The sequence below is a fragment of the Triplophysa rosa genome, linkage group LG11 (assembly GCF_024868665.1).
Source record: "Triplophysa rosa linkage group LG11, Trosa_1v2, whole genome shotgun sequence".
In the NCBI taxonomy this organism is placed as follows: Eukaryota; Metazoa; Chordata; class Actinopteri; order Cypriniformes; family Nemacheilidae; genus Triplophysa; species Triplophysa rosa.
In genome coordinates this window covers 10,941,323-10,959,374 of record NC_079900.1, presented here as the reverse complement: position 1 = coordinate 10,959,374, position 18,052 = coordinate 10,941,323, and the positions used below count along the sequence as shown (strand labels likewise).

At 40.1% G+C, this 18,052-nt stretch overlaps 1 protein-coding gene across 2 annotated transcripts in view; it reads right to left on the bottom strand.

Moving 5' to 3' along the window:
- The window catches only part of cacna1ia (calcium voltage-gated channel subunit alpha1 Ia), a 166,523-nt gene that overhangs the window by 113,460 nt on the left and 35,011 nt on the right, over positions 1 to 18,052 (bottom strand). For both annotated transcript variants that reach the window (XM_057346063.1, XM_057346064.1), the window contains one exon: positions 15,308 to 15,562. In XM_057346063.1, the coding sequence (XP_057202046.1) occupies positions 15,308 to 15,545 (238 nt within the window). In that variant the 5' untranslated portion in view covers positions 15,546 to 15,562. The remainder of the gene's footprint in view (positions 1 to 15,307; positions 15,563 to 18,052) is intronic.

The following is an 18,052-nucleotide window of genomic DNA, read 5'->3' as shown; positions in this document are numbered from 1 at the left end:
GCACAGTGGGAAAGAGAAAAAGAACAAAGTCTTTCAGCTGGCTTAGTTTTACAGTTTCACCTGAGGTGGACCAACATGAAAGATGTAGCTATGGGACTGGAACACAAAATTGCAAATATATGCAACAGGAAATGATGTCATGGCTTCAGTTTTTAGGAAATAAATTACATTTAAAACAAACAAATATATAAAACCAAATAAATATATAATGAACCAAAATGTACCATTAATAAAATATAATGTGCCCAAATATCTATACCACTTTGTGTATTATCATGAAGCCAACATTACACATACCCAAATGCTCTCAGTCACTGGATACAAATCTTTCATCACTTTCCTGGGCAAAGAAAGAGATGAGCCAGCTGTGGCAAGCAAGACAGTTGGAACATGATGACAGCGACTCTAAGCATCTTGAAATCTCCTGCACATCGCAAGAGCACAAACACAGTCTTGGTCCAGAGGTCTGTCATTGTTACTCAGACTAATCACTCATCCAAAGAGCATTCGGAAAGTGCTGACATCATTACAAAAAAGCCACAAAATCCTCGACAAAGACCTTGACCATATACACGTCTTTCTCAAAACACAAGTCTCTCCGCTTCCTGCCATTTTGTCCTCTTCCATCTACCGGTTAAATCTGTTTGCAGTGCCGCACCGTTGAGAGCAAATCTAGGTCCCATGTCAGAACGGATGACAGCGGACGAGCTAAAGCCTCAGCCTGGGGGAAGGCAACAGTCTGGAGGCAAAGGTGTGACATTTTGACAAGACGCTTTTGACAAACTGACTTAAGGCCACAGCCAACTCTCGAACAGAGCGGCGAGTCCAATCGTCCCATCAGAGCACCTGCTGTCTTATTCACGAGAGGTTTGATTCATCTAAAAGCAGTTTGCATTTATTTTTTCCTGAGCACATCACAAGGCAACATGAGTTTTCTGGTTTTGTTTAAAACATCACTGTCACATGCGGTTGCCCAATGTGACGGCTCATCAGATTGTGGAGCTGCCAAACAAGAAACCCTAACCAAGCGAGCACACAAACATTTGTTTGTCAATCCCCCACGGGTTTTTATTGATGTCTACTATTTTATACTGCGCTAACACAACCTGGCTCATACAGCAGTACCCTAACCATCATAGAAACCATTTTAAAATTTCAATATGCATTATTTGATATGTTTTACGCTAAGCAAGGCCAAACTGACAAACTGTTATGACATGACACCCACTATATACCCAAACTCCTCTTTTATTTGTCAAAAGTACCATCGTGACTGCAATAATTCCATATTATTCCAAGCTTCATTTATGTTGTATCATACACACACAAAACAGTCAAGCCAAGACTAAATTTCCCATTCAGCCATGAGTCGGTTTAAGGCACCTATCGAAGACACACAGCAAACCTGTCCAACAGGTCCAATACTCTAAAGATGTATAAAACACCTGACAGCATACTCAGAAATACTACACAGGCACTCATTATACTTTTATTCTATGCAACATATATTCAAGAAGTTGTCTTGACCCATGTGTGACTGGCCGCTACGTGACCCCCTCCCAGGTGCTCACCTCTGTTTCCCCTTCATCGTAATTTGCGCATGTTATCTTGGCGCTACTGAAGCTCTCTGGCGGCGCATTACTTCAGCTCAGAGCACACAGCAGGCTGCCCACACTGATGCTGATGGATATTGGCAGCTCCTGGCCACTGCGAGGGCCGTCGTGGTTCAGTGGCCAGCAGGGGGTGATGTAGAGCGCAGATCGCACAGACACGTGCAAGCAGATGTACAAACACACCAGGGTCTGCCAGATGCCCGGCTTAACCCTCTGCCTTTATTCAATTTGCTATAGACCTCTATTGGCTGAGCTCTGAGGGCAGTAATACCGGCAAAAAGAGAGACATGCTGAAATTAGCCTCTGTGGAAATGTACAATCCGTTCCGAAAAGTAACACTTAGGTCAAGCAACGATAACAACATTTGTGATAAACAAAACACATCAGCAATATTTTTATTATAATATTTCAATATAATATATTTAGCTGTCCTCTCAGATCAATTTGAGACTGTTAGAACAATCCAACCATCTATCTGTAGGGTCACTATTCCAGCATCGTGGCCCTTGGCATCTGACAATCTAGGGGTGGAGCCGAACCCGAATACGGTATTCGGAAAGGCACAAATAGCGTGTTTTTTACGAATACTTATTTCGAACAAATACTAAAAAATATTTGTATTTGGGAACAAGAAAAACTTTATGTCAAAAAGCTGCGTTTTCTCACGAGACCGCAGTGCATGCCCGCATGAGTGAGTGAGTGAGTGAGTGACATTCAGGAGTCGGGGGGGTGGGGGGTAAAAGAGGTGACTGACACAGGCTGCTCCACACAGCAACAGAGAAGGCTCGGCTGAGCGAAAAAAGACTTCACTGCGTGCATCACTATTTTTGTTGAATAGATTTTTGTACCTTAACTGGGTTCCGGAGGCAGTTTATAACTTTCGGGAAGCGGAGTTTGATCAGGAGATTATTCCGTTACGCTGCATTATTGACGTCTGCAGTCGGGTGCTCTCATGTTCGCTCTGTTTACGTACACTATAACGTAAATTAGAAGTGTAACGCAAAAAACTGGATTTTTACGCCTATTTTGAATTTTACTCGAATACAAATACAAATACAAATACTTACCCCCCTCAACAAATAAAAATACAGATACAAATACCGGCTGCTTTGCACACCCTTGTGACAATCGTGTCCTAATTTGCATACCGTTTACTATTTTATTACTCATGCAAATTTGTGCAAAAAATGCATAAAATAGTTGAATGACCTACTATAATATGAACAGTATATAACCGAACACATTGTGTGGAAATATGTATTGCATAAAGAAGCTTGTATGCCATTCCAAAAGAAGATGTGTCCCAAATCATTGTAGGAAAGAGCATGTCAAAGTTGCCCAGATCAAATAAGTTTTCAAGTGGATTTTTGAAGCTGCGTATATTCATGCTAATCCCTGCATGACTAATACTGCCCACAACTACTTGCACAATAGAAGAGGAATTTGTGACGGCTCTCCGTCAAGAAATTGGAAAATGATGATAAAGAATGACACAGATGTTTTTTTAATGTATGAAGATAAAAGTTAAGTAATTATTCATTTTCGGGTAATTAGTTCACAGTACAATGTCAAGGCCATGAGGTCGAGTGCTGGAAAACACACAATCCGATATGCTTTAAACCCACTGTGAGTCATGTTATAAGTGTTTGAAGTCCATTTGTTTCTTATTTATCCTGAAAATGGTGCCGGTTGTTACAGAGATCCAACAGCAAGGACCTGCCATCGTATCACCGTATGTGCTGCTGAGCCAGTGCAGTACAGGAGCTATACACAACTGCTGTCTATCACTTACTGTAGATATGACAGACTCAAATAAGCCAGTCATGAGCGCACCACCCCCACATCTGTCCTTCACAACTACACAGATGGCTGCATTACAGCTCACAAAGCAAACCTGGCTGCAAATTTTTTTTTGAAAAATCAATTATAATCACATTTAAGTATCCAGAAAACCCACAGGGAAGCTGTCTATTTATGACAGTGTTTATAATGTTACATTAAAATAGTAAGAAAATCTTGAGATAGATGAAGTCATAACGTGGAGAATACAGACAGACAAAATTATGGGAATGATGTCATAGTGTTATGAGATGGTTTTAAAATATTATGACTTCATATGACTTTAAATTGATTGTGATCTTATAACTAAAAAACGCTATTCTTGAAAGGCGTATTATACAATTATTCTCAAAATATGACTCCCCAAAATACTCACTTTACTTAAAGTGATAGTTCACCCAAAAATGCTGTCATCATTTCCTCACCCTCATATCATTTCAAACCTGTATGACGTTCTTCAGCAGAACACAAAAGAAGATATTTTGAAGAATGTCGGTAACCGAACAATGACGGCACCTATTGACATTAGTTTTGTGTCCATACAAAAGAAGTGAAGCAGTTATTCGATTACCAACTTACTTCAAAATATCTTCTGTGTTCTGCAGAAGAAAGTCATTAAGGTTTGAAATGACAAGCGGGTGAGTAAATGATGAAAGAATTTCCATTTTTGTGTGAACTATCCCTAATTCAAACACTGGTCAACACTCTCAAACACTGGTGTATCTTTAAAAGGCCAACTTCTGACTAACAGCATTCCATTTTTTCCATTAGGATACCTATAATAATAATAAGATGGGTGTTCACATCATTCTCTTCAATCCTTACGGCCACTGAGAGTTTAGGTCATTTCTTTAAAAGTGCTTTATTGAAATTGGTTGAAATTGACCTGTTCCACATAAACCATTAAAGACAGACACAGCCGTAGCCCACAGCAGCCCTGTCAAGAGTTAGACGGACTCAGACACATTAACAAGGACCATCGTTTAGTCTGACCACTGGCCCAGCACAAGATAATTGTACCTCTTGAAAGAGAGGTAGAGAAAGATCTGCTCACAGGGGCCAGTTATACATGCTCCGTACAAAAAAACCAATAGGGTGTTAAATTAGCCCAATCCTGCCGCTTCCTCACTTTTAATATCACCCTGAGGACTCCTCTGCCACCCTCAATGCTGATTCTGCTGAACTCTGGCAGAGAGTAGAAACCACACACACACCTGATGACTTATGTGGTAATAAGTAAATTCACAATAGAACACAGATCATCTACTGCCAGTTCCCCCACCTGCCTGTCCAATAAAACACAGCTTTAAATGCTCTTCATTACAAAAGATATACAATGAATGGAGAGTCAATCGAATAGAATATAGTTTGCCATTTAGAACTGTGAACGTCTAAATACAGTTTGTTCCATTTGTCCCTTTTTTTGTCAAAAATAAATAAAACATTAGGCACTTTATCACACAAACACAACCATAAGGTGTATAAAGTACTGCAGGAATTACATATTTTTGTGTGCAAAACTCAGAAGAGCGTTAGCATTTTAGCACTTCTGGTACCTAAGTCTAAGGGTTTTTGGTTACATGTGTGTAATAAGGTCTGTGGTTAACAAAACCTCTAAATATTTCATGTTTTATTCTATGACATAAAACGTACCGGTTATAACCCGCGCGTGATTATTTAAATTTGAATGTTTTAAAAACGATGGTTGCTAACAAGTTGCTTAAATCGACAACATGCATTGACAGGGATTGAACGTCGTCATGCACAAAAATCTAACAAATAATGCAACATGGGCACAACTCTAAAAATGTGGATGGGAATTAATTCACGGAGTAATTACTTTCCAGGGAACACGTTTGAATAAAGTTTGAAAGTTGTCAGAGGCCTGGTGGTGGTGAGGTCATCAAGCGACCGTGTAGTCTGTTTATAGCCTCGTGTAAGCTTTTTAATTCTGCCGATTGTATTTAGGCTTTAAAAATCACAAGATTATCATGATAGACAAAACATGTAGGCCTTCCCTGTTGAAAAAAATATGCAGCATATGCTGGGTTAGGTACAGTATGTTTTGATGTTGGTTTGACCAGCTTAAACCATCTGACCAGTACATGACCAACTTAAACCAGCGCAAACCAGCATCAAAACATACCAAGCCAGCATATGCTAACAGGGTAAGTATCAAAAACCTTGTTGAGCTTATTTTTTGAGATCTTCTCAAAGTCTAGGAAAAATTCACAGGCTTTCAGTCGATGGAACCAGTGCTACGCTAACATCTGGGATGGCCTACAAAAATATGTCATCCCTGCAGCACTCTATTACACATTGGTTGAAGTGTTTGCCTACAAGTGATTTCAGTGACAGAACAGCAGGTGCGTTTTGTGTGCGTGTGTGTGTGTGTGTGCGTGTGTGTGTGTGTGTGTGTGTGCGTGTGGGTGTGTGTGTGTGTGCGTGGGTGTGGGAGATGTGTGTGTGTGCGGGCATGGGCGTGGGGTTCTGATGTCAGGTGAGCCGAGCAGGAGGACAGCCAGCAATGAGTCACACTCACAGCGGGGTCAAAAACAGACAAGTACATCCATGTGTGTATGTAAGAGCGAGAGAGGAGGAGGGAATTTGTAATACACTGTGACTACTGAAAAATTGCAACAAAAATTCTATCACAGGATTGTTTCTCACAAGGTTTGTTCATTTCTAAAAATACTGCCATCAAGCAGCACGTTAAATATGAACCACAGAGCAAAACAAACTCTCTCAGCTGTGGGTCTGAGAGTATACACCATGTCATTTATTCTGCACAGCAACACACACACACACATTTATGAGCTACCTGCAGAGCCAGAAGAATCTGCTGACGTTTTCACGTTTTCCGCTAAATACTGCCAAAAAGCACCACATGGCCAAAAGTATGCAGCTAAATAACAGGTTTAGCTCAATTACACCCATTACTAAAAGGTACACAAAATCGAGCAGACAGCCACACAATGTCCTTACAAACATTTTACACAGAATCACACTAAAGAGCTCAATATACCGAGGAACTTTCCTGTACTAAACTCCGAGCTGAATTGTGTGACAAATCGGAATGGAGACCGCAAACCAGGTTTGACAATATGCATTAATAAAACCATTACAGCTGTCAGTGCACCTTGATCTATACCAAGGCGGAGGTAATGAACGTTTGGGACTTTGTTTAAAAAGGAGAGATGGACTGAGGTTTGTGAGAGGCTGTTGTGGGCCGTGATAACATCATCTACACCTTGCTTGCATCTCCTGGGACTTCTCTGTCTGCTCCCTTAATTTGTCTGGGAAATTGGCCAAAAGAAATCATTCTGATGAACTGGAGCTCTGTGTCACTTCATGCTTTAAAAGTAAATTGAACTGAATTGCGCCGTCAATTCACATTTGGAGAAAATGCAAGAGTATCTAGTCAAAATATAGGTTTATATGCGGCGTTTCGAGGGATTTTATAATGCTGTGAATCACACACCTGTTATTACTGTTGTGTGCTCCTTTCAGCCAAAGTAACAGCAATGAATAGCAGCAGATGCCTGAGTGTATCTCAATAACAACTCAGCCATGTGTCTGAGCATGTAAGTGTTAAAGAGTCGGGATGTGTGTGTATGTAAGCACTGACGCATTTCCAGTTCAGAGCATTCCATCACATCAACCCATCACCTGTGATAACCACTTACACAAGACGAAAATCACATCTAAAAACACACAACACAACGTCCAGAGAGTCAATCTTAAACGTTAACCCCAGTTACCCAAAAGATATAAGATCACCTGAGGGCTGGGGTACTGTTATTTACATCATTAAAAACAAAAATGATTATATTACGGTGCACTTCCTGACAGGAGCAGTGTATGAGAAATCTTTACGGACTTGTTATTTAGAAAACATTTGTTATTTAAAGCATTTTACAGGACAGCAATTGTAGATACGGTCATCATAGAGAAACCTGGGGTTAAATGCCTCACTCAACAGCACAATAATGAGAAAATCTTTGTGTGGTAGGAAGAAAAAAGTCTAACATTGTACAATGAGAGATATGATAAACCGACAGAAATAATGGGAATTACATTAAAATAGAGGTCACGACCTGGATCAACATCCCTTGTGCTAGCGAGCAGAACGTCATATAAAATGTATTTTATTTACAGTACATCTCTCTCTCTCTCTCTCTCTCTCTCTCTCTCTCTCTCTCTTTCTCTATGAGAGATCAACCTCACCGTTTACAGAGAGTATTTTCTCTAAAAAGATGTCCTCATTTCAGTTAGTCAATAGGTTTCTGTTCTGTTCTCATTCGAGGTGTGTCGTGTTGAAGGATCAGGGAGATATNTTTTTTTTACATTAATCTGAATGTGAATGCCTGATTTTCTCTTTCTGGTTAATCTACTGACACCAAGAGAGCTGGGTGTCATTGGGAGCAGTAGGTCCACTGATCCAGGGTCAGTGAGAGTGAACGTCTTGATTACAGCTCTCCACAGGTCTAAGACAGAAGTGAATATCTGTGGATTAAGGGCCTATTACAATCTTTTCTGCTTGCTGCGTTTCAATAAGCCGAAAATGCGAGTTAGGTTTGACATCCGCCCTCCACAAACCGCCTTCAGATGACCCACCACAGTAAAAAAAATGTTCAGGTCACATTTACCCCCAAAATCAAGACAGAAATGTGAAATAATATACCATGTTATATACTTTGGGGAACAGCAACTCAAAAACAACATAGAGGTATAAACAGCATTTATTAATCTAGATTCATGCTTAATAACTGTACTTTTGTTTAGTGTTAGTTCATGTCCATTCATAGAACGTTCTTTTTTCATTTATTCATATTATATTTACAATTTATACAACTGTAAATGTAAAAGATGTACTGTATTCATTTTTGTAGATATTAAAGGAAAAGTCCACCTCAAAATCAAAATTGTGTTATTTTTTACTCACCCACATGACGTTCAATGTGTTTTATGATCTCCCTGCATCTTCGGAACACAAATAAAGACATTTTAGGTGACATCCGAGAGATTTCCAGGCCTCCTCATAGACATCGTGGTAATAGTGGTTGTCAAGGTCCAGAAAAGTACTAAAGACATCGCTAAATTGGTCTATTAGCTCATAGTGGCTCAATTGAATTGTTTTGAAGCTACGAGAATACTTAATGTGCGAAAACCAAACAAACTAACAAAATGTCTATGAGGAAGCTTGGAAATCTCTCGGATATCACCTAAAATATCTTTATTTGTGTTCCAAAGTCTTAAAACATGTTGAGCGTCATGTGAGAGTAAATTACACAATTTTGAGGTGAACTTTTCCTTTAACATTAACCATGATTAATAAATGCTGCTGTTGTTATTTTAAACTACTTCATTGCATTAACTAACATTAACTAATTGAATTAAAGTTAATTGAATTAAATTGAATTGTACAGTGTTACCTGTTTGTTCGGGTGCAATGTGACCTTGGCATGTTTTCATGAATAGCTCACTTCATGAGATTTTGAATATTTGGCAGAATACATGAATGTGTAAGTGAGGATACACAGTACATGCAGTATATACACATACAGTATGAATAAATGCATAGATTTTCCTGCACATGTGCCGTATATCTGCTGTCAGCACCATTATTGTATCACAGGTGGAGAACTGGTCCAATAGCGTTGACAGAGACAAAGCAATGCCATTTTACTCATATCCCAAGGCTCTCTCTCTATCTGTGCGAGATGAGTGCATCGGTGGCTTGGCTCTGTCAGAGGTGAAAGGTCACCGAGTAAAGCAAACACACAGACATTGTTCATCTCTCTCCATGCAGTACCTGTGGGAATAAATACAGTCTTCTAACCACTTTCTCTTCGTGCAGCCTCCTTCCATTCGCCTTTGTCTGCTGTTCATTCGTCTGCTCTCTCTATCTGTCACTGCTTCATGCTGTTCTGGGCACAGCCTATAACAGCCCCTGCCAACAGCACAGTTAGAGACTCAGTGGTCCACCTACCTGTTTATTGACAGAGACTCAACAGACAGCTCACACACACACACAGTGCAAAAGCTGAGAGCATCCATTGTGTGTCTCTCGTGTGTCTCTCTCCCTCCATCCCTCATACATGTTATCTGATTCAGATGATGGTGACAGTAAGTTTAATTGAAATGTTATTTGTTCTATGGGGATTCAAAGATCCTAGGTAATAAGACTAGGTAATCGGCAGCTGACCTGACTAAATCTCAAACTAGAAATGACCACAAATGGCACAAAACAGAGCGCAGTGATGCAAGCCTTTTCAGAGTGAGGATAAACATTATATAGGATAATATTCAATTCCCATTATAACCATTATACCAATTAGAATTTCTCTGATGGTTTTTATTGTTTTTCAGCAGGGCTCCCTGTTCTGAATAGAGATTACAAGTCTTTTAAAACGCAAACTGTATGACGTAACGGGCCACTAAACACTAGTTGTGTGCCTTTTACTCTTTAAAGAAGCGTGTTATAAATACCTACATCTGCAGAATTTAATCAGTTTCGTTATGACCCGGGACAAGGACACTAAACTTTACCATGCTAATATGAGAAAGAAGATGCATAAGAAAACTGTAAAACTTCTAATAATATGATAATAATTCAGATGAGCCATGTAGATATACTTAAATGAGAGGAATGTGTGCGAGAGAGAGAGAGAGAGAGAGAGAGAGAGAGAGAGAGAGAGTTGGCCTTCATCAGAAGTGTGCAGGCATTTATAGGTGCTGCTTGTGAGAAAAACAATCTGTTCTAACCTGCTGTTCAACACAGCGCCTAGAGACCACAGCACGAAAAGCTTTTAAAACAGATGGACCAGAAGACTAATCTCCCCAACTATTGTGTTCGCGTGTGCGTGGCTATTTGTTTTGAAGGCAAATCTACTTTCAGAGGGTCAATGTCGAGGAATCTGTACACCATTGACAAGTCCAATTTAAGCTTTAGAGGGCAGAGGGCAAATTACAGCTTCCATTATCATCCAGAAAGAAGAACAGAGTTTCCCAGCTGCAACAAGGCTAATGGCAAACAAGAACACCTGAAAAACAGAGTTCACGACAGACAAACAGATCTTTGTCTGAGAAATGAAACACACAGGCATTTGTTGCCGTGTCTGTGTACTTCCCCCACACTGGTGTTAGTCCAACACAGCTTCAGTTGTCTGACACCAACTGCATCAAACGAAACTTTTGAGCACCATCTGTTCTCAGACATGATACGTCTATGAGTAGTAGTATTCCATTCAAAAAGTGCTTTTCTCATGTGAATGTTAATATTATTTTACAAGGTTCTATACATGAACCTTGGTATGAAACACTGCCACCTTTCCTAAACTTTATGTGAGATCCAGTATTCTACAAAGCTCTTCTGATTGGACAAAAACCAGTGTATTGCAGATTATTCATCAACATACCATTTTCCTTGGAGGGTAAGGATGTACGTTTTAAACATCTTTATTAGCTAAAGCTTGATTTTGGCCACCATTATAAATTCACTAGCATATACAGTAGATCACATCAAAAGCTATTAGACATGAACTCCAAATCACAAAACTTCACAGGTTTTTGAAAGGTTAGCTCAACATTAGGCTGACTGATGATAAGAGCTGGTTCACCGTTCTGCCAAATTTCTACATGGGAGCTCAGGTCAGATTTACGAACACAGCCGCACCGCCCAAAGTGCACCTCATCTGGAATTAGAGCGCTGTACCATGACTCACCATATAGTGACTCTAACGTTCCATTACCACAGCTGATCCTCGCTCGGCCTAAATTTACTGCTAGTGTCAGATTCAGACACGCAGATAGTGTTGATCCGGTGTGCGTGTGCACGAGCGTATGAAGAGGAGGGAGGGGACGCAGGCGATAGACAGAGAGAGATGGTAGTCCTCAGTAATTACTTTAACATGCTGTGACATAAATCACACAGCAGAGAATTCTTATTGAGTGCCTGGCGAGAAAAGAGATAGAGGTGAAGGAGGTAGGAGGGAAGAAGGGATGGTGCGAGAGAGAGATACGGCAGGACAGTGAGAGGAAGAGAATGGAGAAAGTGTCTTTACTGTTAAAACCAAAGTTAACTTCCGGACTTGTGTTTGTTGATCGGTCTGGCTAGAGGCAAATAATATATTATTTAGATTAATAAATTTAGACAATTTGTTGAATGGGTCATGTGACTTTGTTGCATTTAAGTTTAGTCAAGTAGCCGGTTCTTCTACTGGTAAGCCCAAATAATACTGGCTAGACAAACTTTTAACTTGCTAGCTTACAATAATTTACTTCTTATTTCTTTTGCTTGTTATCGTAAATAATCTACTGAGACTCTATTCTTTGCGGATGTGTACCGGAAGTTAAGTGGGCCACAAAAGTGTGCATTGCGCAATAACGTTTGTTTATGTTGTTGCTTTGAAACCGTCTATACACAAGGTTTTAAAAATAAACTCATAGGTACATAAATATTTTAAAGTCTGTTTATTCAAACTATTGCATGAAAATGCGTGACAGCATTGGTATGTAAAAAGCCTATTTGGTAAAACTTTTAAAACAAACTTGAACTTTTAGGTTTTTTTGGGGGGCAGTTTGATGTCTGAAAAGCATGTGGAAGAAGAACTGAGAACAGGAGACACACAGGAAGAGACTGATAAGGTTGCGGAGGTGAGTGAGCATCTGTCTTGCGCTGTGTGATGAGCTGTCATAGCAACACAGCGTCAGAGAACATCCACAGGCCAATCAGACCTGAAGATCAGCATTATAACTCCTGTCTCTCATCCGGCACAGACACTGTGATGTACGCAAGAGATCAGGGTCTATTAACTACACGTTTTTTTACACACAGAGAAAATTCAAGACTCTAGGCATCTCTGATAGCAACATCCCGACACCACTCTTCAAATGATACATATTGCTCTATTTTAGAATGGTAACAAATTCCTTTTGACAGTTTCTATCACCATTGTGCTATACTCCAACAACGTCTATTAAAAGAACACAGAAGTGAAATACAAACAGTACAGACATCTGAGCCCATAGGAGAAATAAAGGTATAGACTGAAAACCAGTAATAAATATATTCAAAAGTGTTGACAGATTCTAATCTTCTCCTTTGTATTGGCAGTCAAAGGTCTGAAATATCATTATTCTATTACAGCATTAGGATGATGGGCATTGTTGATATGCTTCCGGGGGGGATTGGGTGGTTAGGGGTTGACTGATGTCTAAGGGGCATTGCACTTGGGAAGGAGTTGAAGGTTGAAGACTTTATTCAGTCTGCAAATAAAGCTCAGCATTCATAGGTCGCTCCAGGAATAAAGGCAGAATGTTAAATCAAAGCCTGTCAAACATTATTTTGAAATGTACACTTGCACAGTGGATGCCGTCTGGAGATTTATCATTTTAATAATGAGTTGAGGAAAGGCACAATCAGTTCACCCAAAATGTATAATTCTATAAATATTTATACATCCTCAAGTCATTATAAAATCTTTTACTTCTTTTGAGTAACAAGAAATGCTGAGAAATCCTATCCGAGCTCTTTTCTATACCACAATTCATACCGACCACAGCGGTCAAGTTTCAAAAAGATTCACCATAAAAGCCTCACAAATGGTTTCCTTTCAGGTTACTATCAAACTTCACTTCTAACAGAAAAAAGCCAAAGATTTTCTGTACAAAAATGACCCAAATTTCCATCTGCGCCTCACATAAAGCCACAGTGTGACATAAGATTATGGACTGCTTGGTGTTTTATGGTTTCTTTTAGACATTATGAACTATTATTATATGGAATATAGCTACATAAACATTTAAAAATTCTTCTTTTACATTACGATGCACACAAAGAAAATATTTGTAAGTACATATTCATATTGTAAACTATTCTTTTCAAGTTCATACTGCAAGTTCATATTCAAAGTTTAAATAAGAAAATGTGATGGATAAAAAGTTTTAAAGTTAAATGACATGCTGTTTATAAATATTTCACTCTGAACAGAATGTAAATCAGAAAGTAATTGGCTGTGAGACGCCCTGTGGTTACGCTGTACCTCATATACAAACAAACACTAAGTGACAGCAAACACTCTGGGGTCACATTTCTAAAACAATACATTACCAATTAAACTGTTTTGACAAGGGCAACAATGTGCAAAATACTATTAAAAAGATTATAATTCCATTTTCCAACATCTTACTGTAAACGTGCAGAAGGGATAATTCCCTCTCTCCCCTCCCTTATCTAATATCTAGTATTACTAAATAATTAGCAAATTGCCCCTTGGGCTTGATAAAAAGCACTACGCTTTAATTTCAACCTTTCTGAAATGTAAACCATCCGATATCAATAAGCCCCCGGTTCCCTGTTTCCCCTGAAGTGTGAAATGCTTGTCTTCCTCTGTAGAATTGCATATCCCATCTAAAATGTCCACGGTCCTTGTTAAACAATCTCAGCATACTTCTGACCATTAATGAAGTCATCACAGGTTCTCTTTATCAGCCTTCTTTCTCGCTCCCTCCCTCTCCACTCACACAATAAACTCCTAACAAGTTACTCAGACATCCTATTAAGGCACTGAAACAAATTTGGCATGCTGTGTAGATGCGAGCACCAACATCTCCTCCAAAACTGCCTCGGTGTGCAGAAATACGCCTCGCTCTCTCTAGCCGGCCAGCGACTGCAGACAGGTACAGCGATTGGCGCGGTCTGAGCGTGTTCTGCTCTGCGGTAACAGGGAACGATGCTGAATAGTGCCCCGCAGCTGTTAAGGCTACAGTACGGGAGATTTGGACCTCTATGGGTAAAGAAGACCTGTGCCTATCGTGTATAAAAGGCTTTCGCTGAGCCCAGCCAAATGAGAGTGTCAGCCAAACCGACGCAGAGACGTGAAATTCGATTTAAGACACTTTCCAAAGGAGTCTGAGGCCCCAAGGCAGTCGTGGCAGCCTGACAGAAAAGCACAAAAAGAGAAAAATCAACTTTCAAACTTCAAACGCCGAAGAAAACTCCAGGCTTGCCAAGCCGCGCCAAGAATACATTATCGATACGCTTTAAACCCTTACCTATGTAATTCCAGCTTTTCATCAATAATACAGTCCTGTAATTCATTATTTAACCACAAGAATTCGATATTGTATATTCATGCGTCTTGACACAACACTCCACCAACAAAATCTTTCAGGCTGTATTTTCACATTGAAACTGACATTTTACCGAAACTGTCGTGGTTCGGGACAACGAGCGAGAGGGACGCCAAACTGCTTACGTCAAGTTGTCAGCATCTGCGTTTAGATCATCTTGTCACAGCGATCCCACAGCACTTAATCACTGACTTGCTGACTAAACAGCAGCTGGAAGCTGGATTAAGTAAACTGGCTATTGTGTCTGTGTCAATTAAATACTTAAGTCAACTCGACACTACTTAGAACAGGACTTTTCATCTCCGGTCCTGGAGCACCACTGCGATTCAGAGTTTAGTTCCAATGCTTATCAATCATGCAAGTGTGTTGGATTAGGATTGCAGGACATTGACTCTCCAGGACCCTTGAGCTGAGTGGGATCGTTCACCCAAAAATCTTCAAAACCTGTCCCTGATAAACCTCTTTATGACAGACCCAAAAGAAGATATTTTGAGAAATGTCTCTGTGGTTTTGTGTCCATATAATGGAAGTCAATGTGGCCCAGCATTGTTTGGTTACCAACGTTCTTCCAAATATCTTCTTTTGTGTTCTGCAGAAGAAAGTCAAACAGGTTCGAAATGACATGACGGCCAGTAAATGATGACAGAATTTTCATTTTTGGGTGAAATACCCCTTTAAGAATCTCCACGGAAGCTGCGACCCAGGTAATAAAGGATATGGGCTCGACACCATGCGAATGCACCAGTTACGCGGGCAGGTGGTCTGCTTGAGACAGAAGAAAACCACAGGCGCCAACTCTGGAAACGGCACGACCAAGGTGCTGAGGTCGCTGCCGGCATCATCGCAAGGCCCCACCTCTTCGATGATGTCATCCCCTTGAGAGGAGCCAAAGTCCTCGAACCGCCTGGCCCCCACCTGGCTCACGCCAAGCGGCACAGGACACTCCTCGGTCGTCATGGCGACGGAGCAGCAGCCTAAGGAAGGAGAAGAAAGAGACATCAGTACCCGAGGGGGCAGTTCAGGTCAATAAAAACTCCACATACACTGAAATACGTCGAAACAAAGAATCACTCATAAAATAGAAAGAGAGAGAGTTGGGTTTGCTTATATTGTGCCAGTGCCATGTTCTGGCCGCTCGCGTGTGCCAACACTAAGCCGCTCCTTCATCTGCTCAGCTTTTGAGAAGACAGAAATATCAACAACTCCAAATCCGTAATAAATACACGACAGCATATTGTGTCACTGCTCATTCCCTGACTGCACGCAGCGCTGCGAGTGTGCACGAGGTTTACGCAGACACCTCCCTCACCTGACTCTCTCCGTCCTGCGGTACTCCATGAGGTTCCATTATCCCCGCTCACTTCAATTAAATCTAACAAGCCGCTTTTCTTTTGTCCCAGAACACGAAATCTACCTACTGTCAGTGTGTTGCTGTGGTGATGAGCTGAATCTAATTTGCCATTTTCCCCTTTTCCTCTCCCTGAGTAGCTGCTGAGGTGCCAGAGCTCCTCAACATCTAAAAAGCCTCCATTTGCAGCCATTATGACTGTAAACACAGCTAAACAGGACAAACGCAGTGACAGACAATCAGAGAGAGAGAGAACGATTAGAAACCGAGAAAAAAATAAGACTTCAGTGCACCGCCTTTGCTGTTTCAATCTCACCTTCATTTAGACATTTCACGCTCACTCCATAAATGCTCTTGATTTTGGAGTTGATTTCCTCAAAGTTTCACAGTTTCTTAATCTCTTTCCCGCTCGCTGTCGTCTCACTCTTTCAGTGAGAGCGCTGTGGTAAGTCTCTCTTGTGTTTTAACACTAAAACACATTAGCACTCCTAATGGGAGAATAGACACGCTCTCACACTCCACGCTAAAAGCCGCAGGAAGCTCTTGAGAGCTTGTGCTGACGCTTCTGTTGTCAAACAGCAGAACACCTCAGACCTAAGAACATACTGCATTTACCTTACATTAAAACAATTACAAACACACCATTCTTGTGGGAATGGCTGCATGTGCGCAGTTTATTTTAGCAAAATCTTTATTTGAATAGGAAGGATGTTTGCTCCTCGCTCAAAGTATTGCGTAAGACCCAAGGTCATGGGTTTTTTGGAAAAAAAACCTGAGAAAGGCGCACCCTTGAACATAAATGGCTTTGGATTAATTCACATTCTGTCTGATACCAGTGAGTAAGATAATGAAATATAAAAGTAATATAAAAAACATGTTGAAAACGTAATCCAGAGAGGGAGAGCCGTAGCTCAAGCGAAATGGTCAAACACATTAAAGCCTTTTGATATTTTCACAAGAGACACGCGCACACATACTAAAAGCTCTTTATATCCGTTTGACCGGGGTGCAGGTGTCTTTTTATCAGTCTTTTCCCTGGATATCACTTACCTAGCAATTGCTACAACAAGGCCACAATGTCAGGCTTTCTTCGTCTCTTTTAGTTTCCCACGTATGAATTTAATCAATTCAACAAAATATTCTATCAACAAATTAACTGTCCTTGAGCGTCAAGGGTTTAATTTGTAAAGCAATGGTATAGTGCTTTCATAACGTTTTCATTTGCTTTTCATTTATTCTCATTGCTGGAGTAGCAATTAAAAAGATCTTGTATGGGATTTTTTTTAACACTTTCTATGCCAATGTCATGGGTTCAAGTCCCAGGGAATGCACATAATGATAAAATGTAAAGCCTGAATGCACTGTATAAGTGAACCTGAAAAGTGATATACACTACCATTGCAATAGGAGGTTACAATCTCATTCTTTATTTATACTTTTTCCACATTTTAATAGTAATAGTAAAATAGTAAACTCATCAACACTACGGAAGAACACAATGTGACACTGGGATTTCTGGTGACTAACAAATCAAAAATAAATCAAAACTACTTTGTTATATTTCTGATCTTGGACCACAAACTTAGAACTTCTGCTGTCGGGTTCATCTTCTCTCCACAATGTCATTACAGCGGTAAGCCAATAGAGAGCATTAAAACAAACCTGTTCTTCTTAGCAACAGCCTGCTACAGCACCTCTGATATATAACGTTAAAGGCGACTTTCTCGATATTTCGATTTTTTTGCACCCTCAGATTCCAGATCTTCAAATAGTTGTATCTCCGCCAAATATTGTCCTATCCTACCAATCCTACCAAACCATACATCAATGGAAAGCTTATTTATTTAGCTTTCCATTTAAAAAAATTGACCCTTATGACTGTTTTTTTGGTTCAGGGTCACATTGCCTAAAAAATGTTTTTTTTTGGGGGGGGGGCATTTTATCAGACAGTTTCTAAAGTTCTTACACTGAGATGTTTTTCAAACAGTTTAAATAGAAACTAAATAAAGTTTTGTAGTAAAGGAAATTAATATGGTAGCACAACTATATATTTCCTCCACAACTAATTCCAAACATTCAGACATACACCATCAGACACAAGTTTTTTTTAATCATC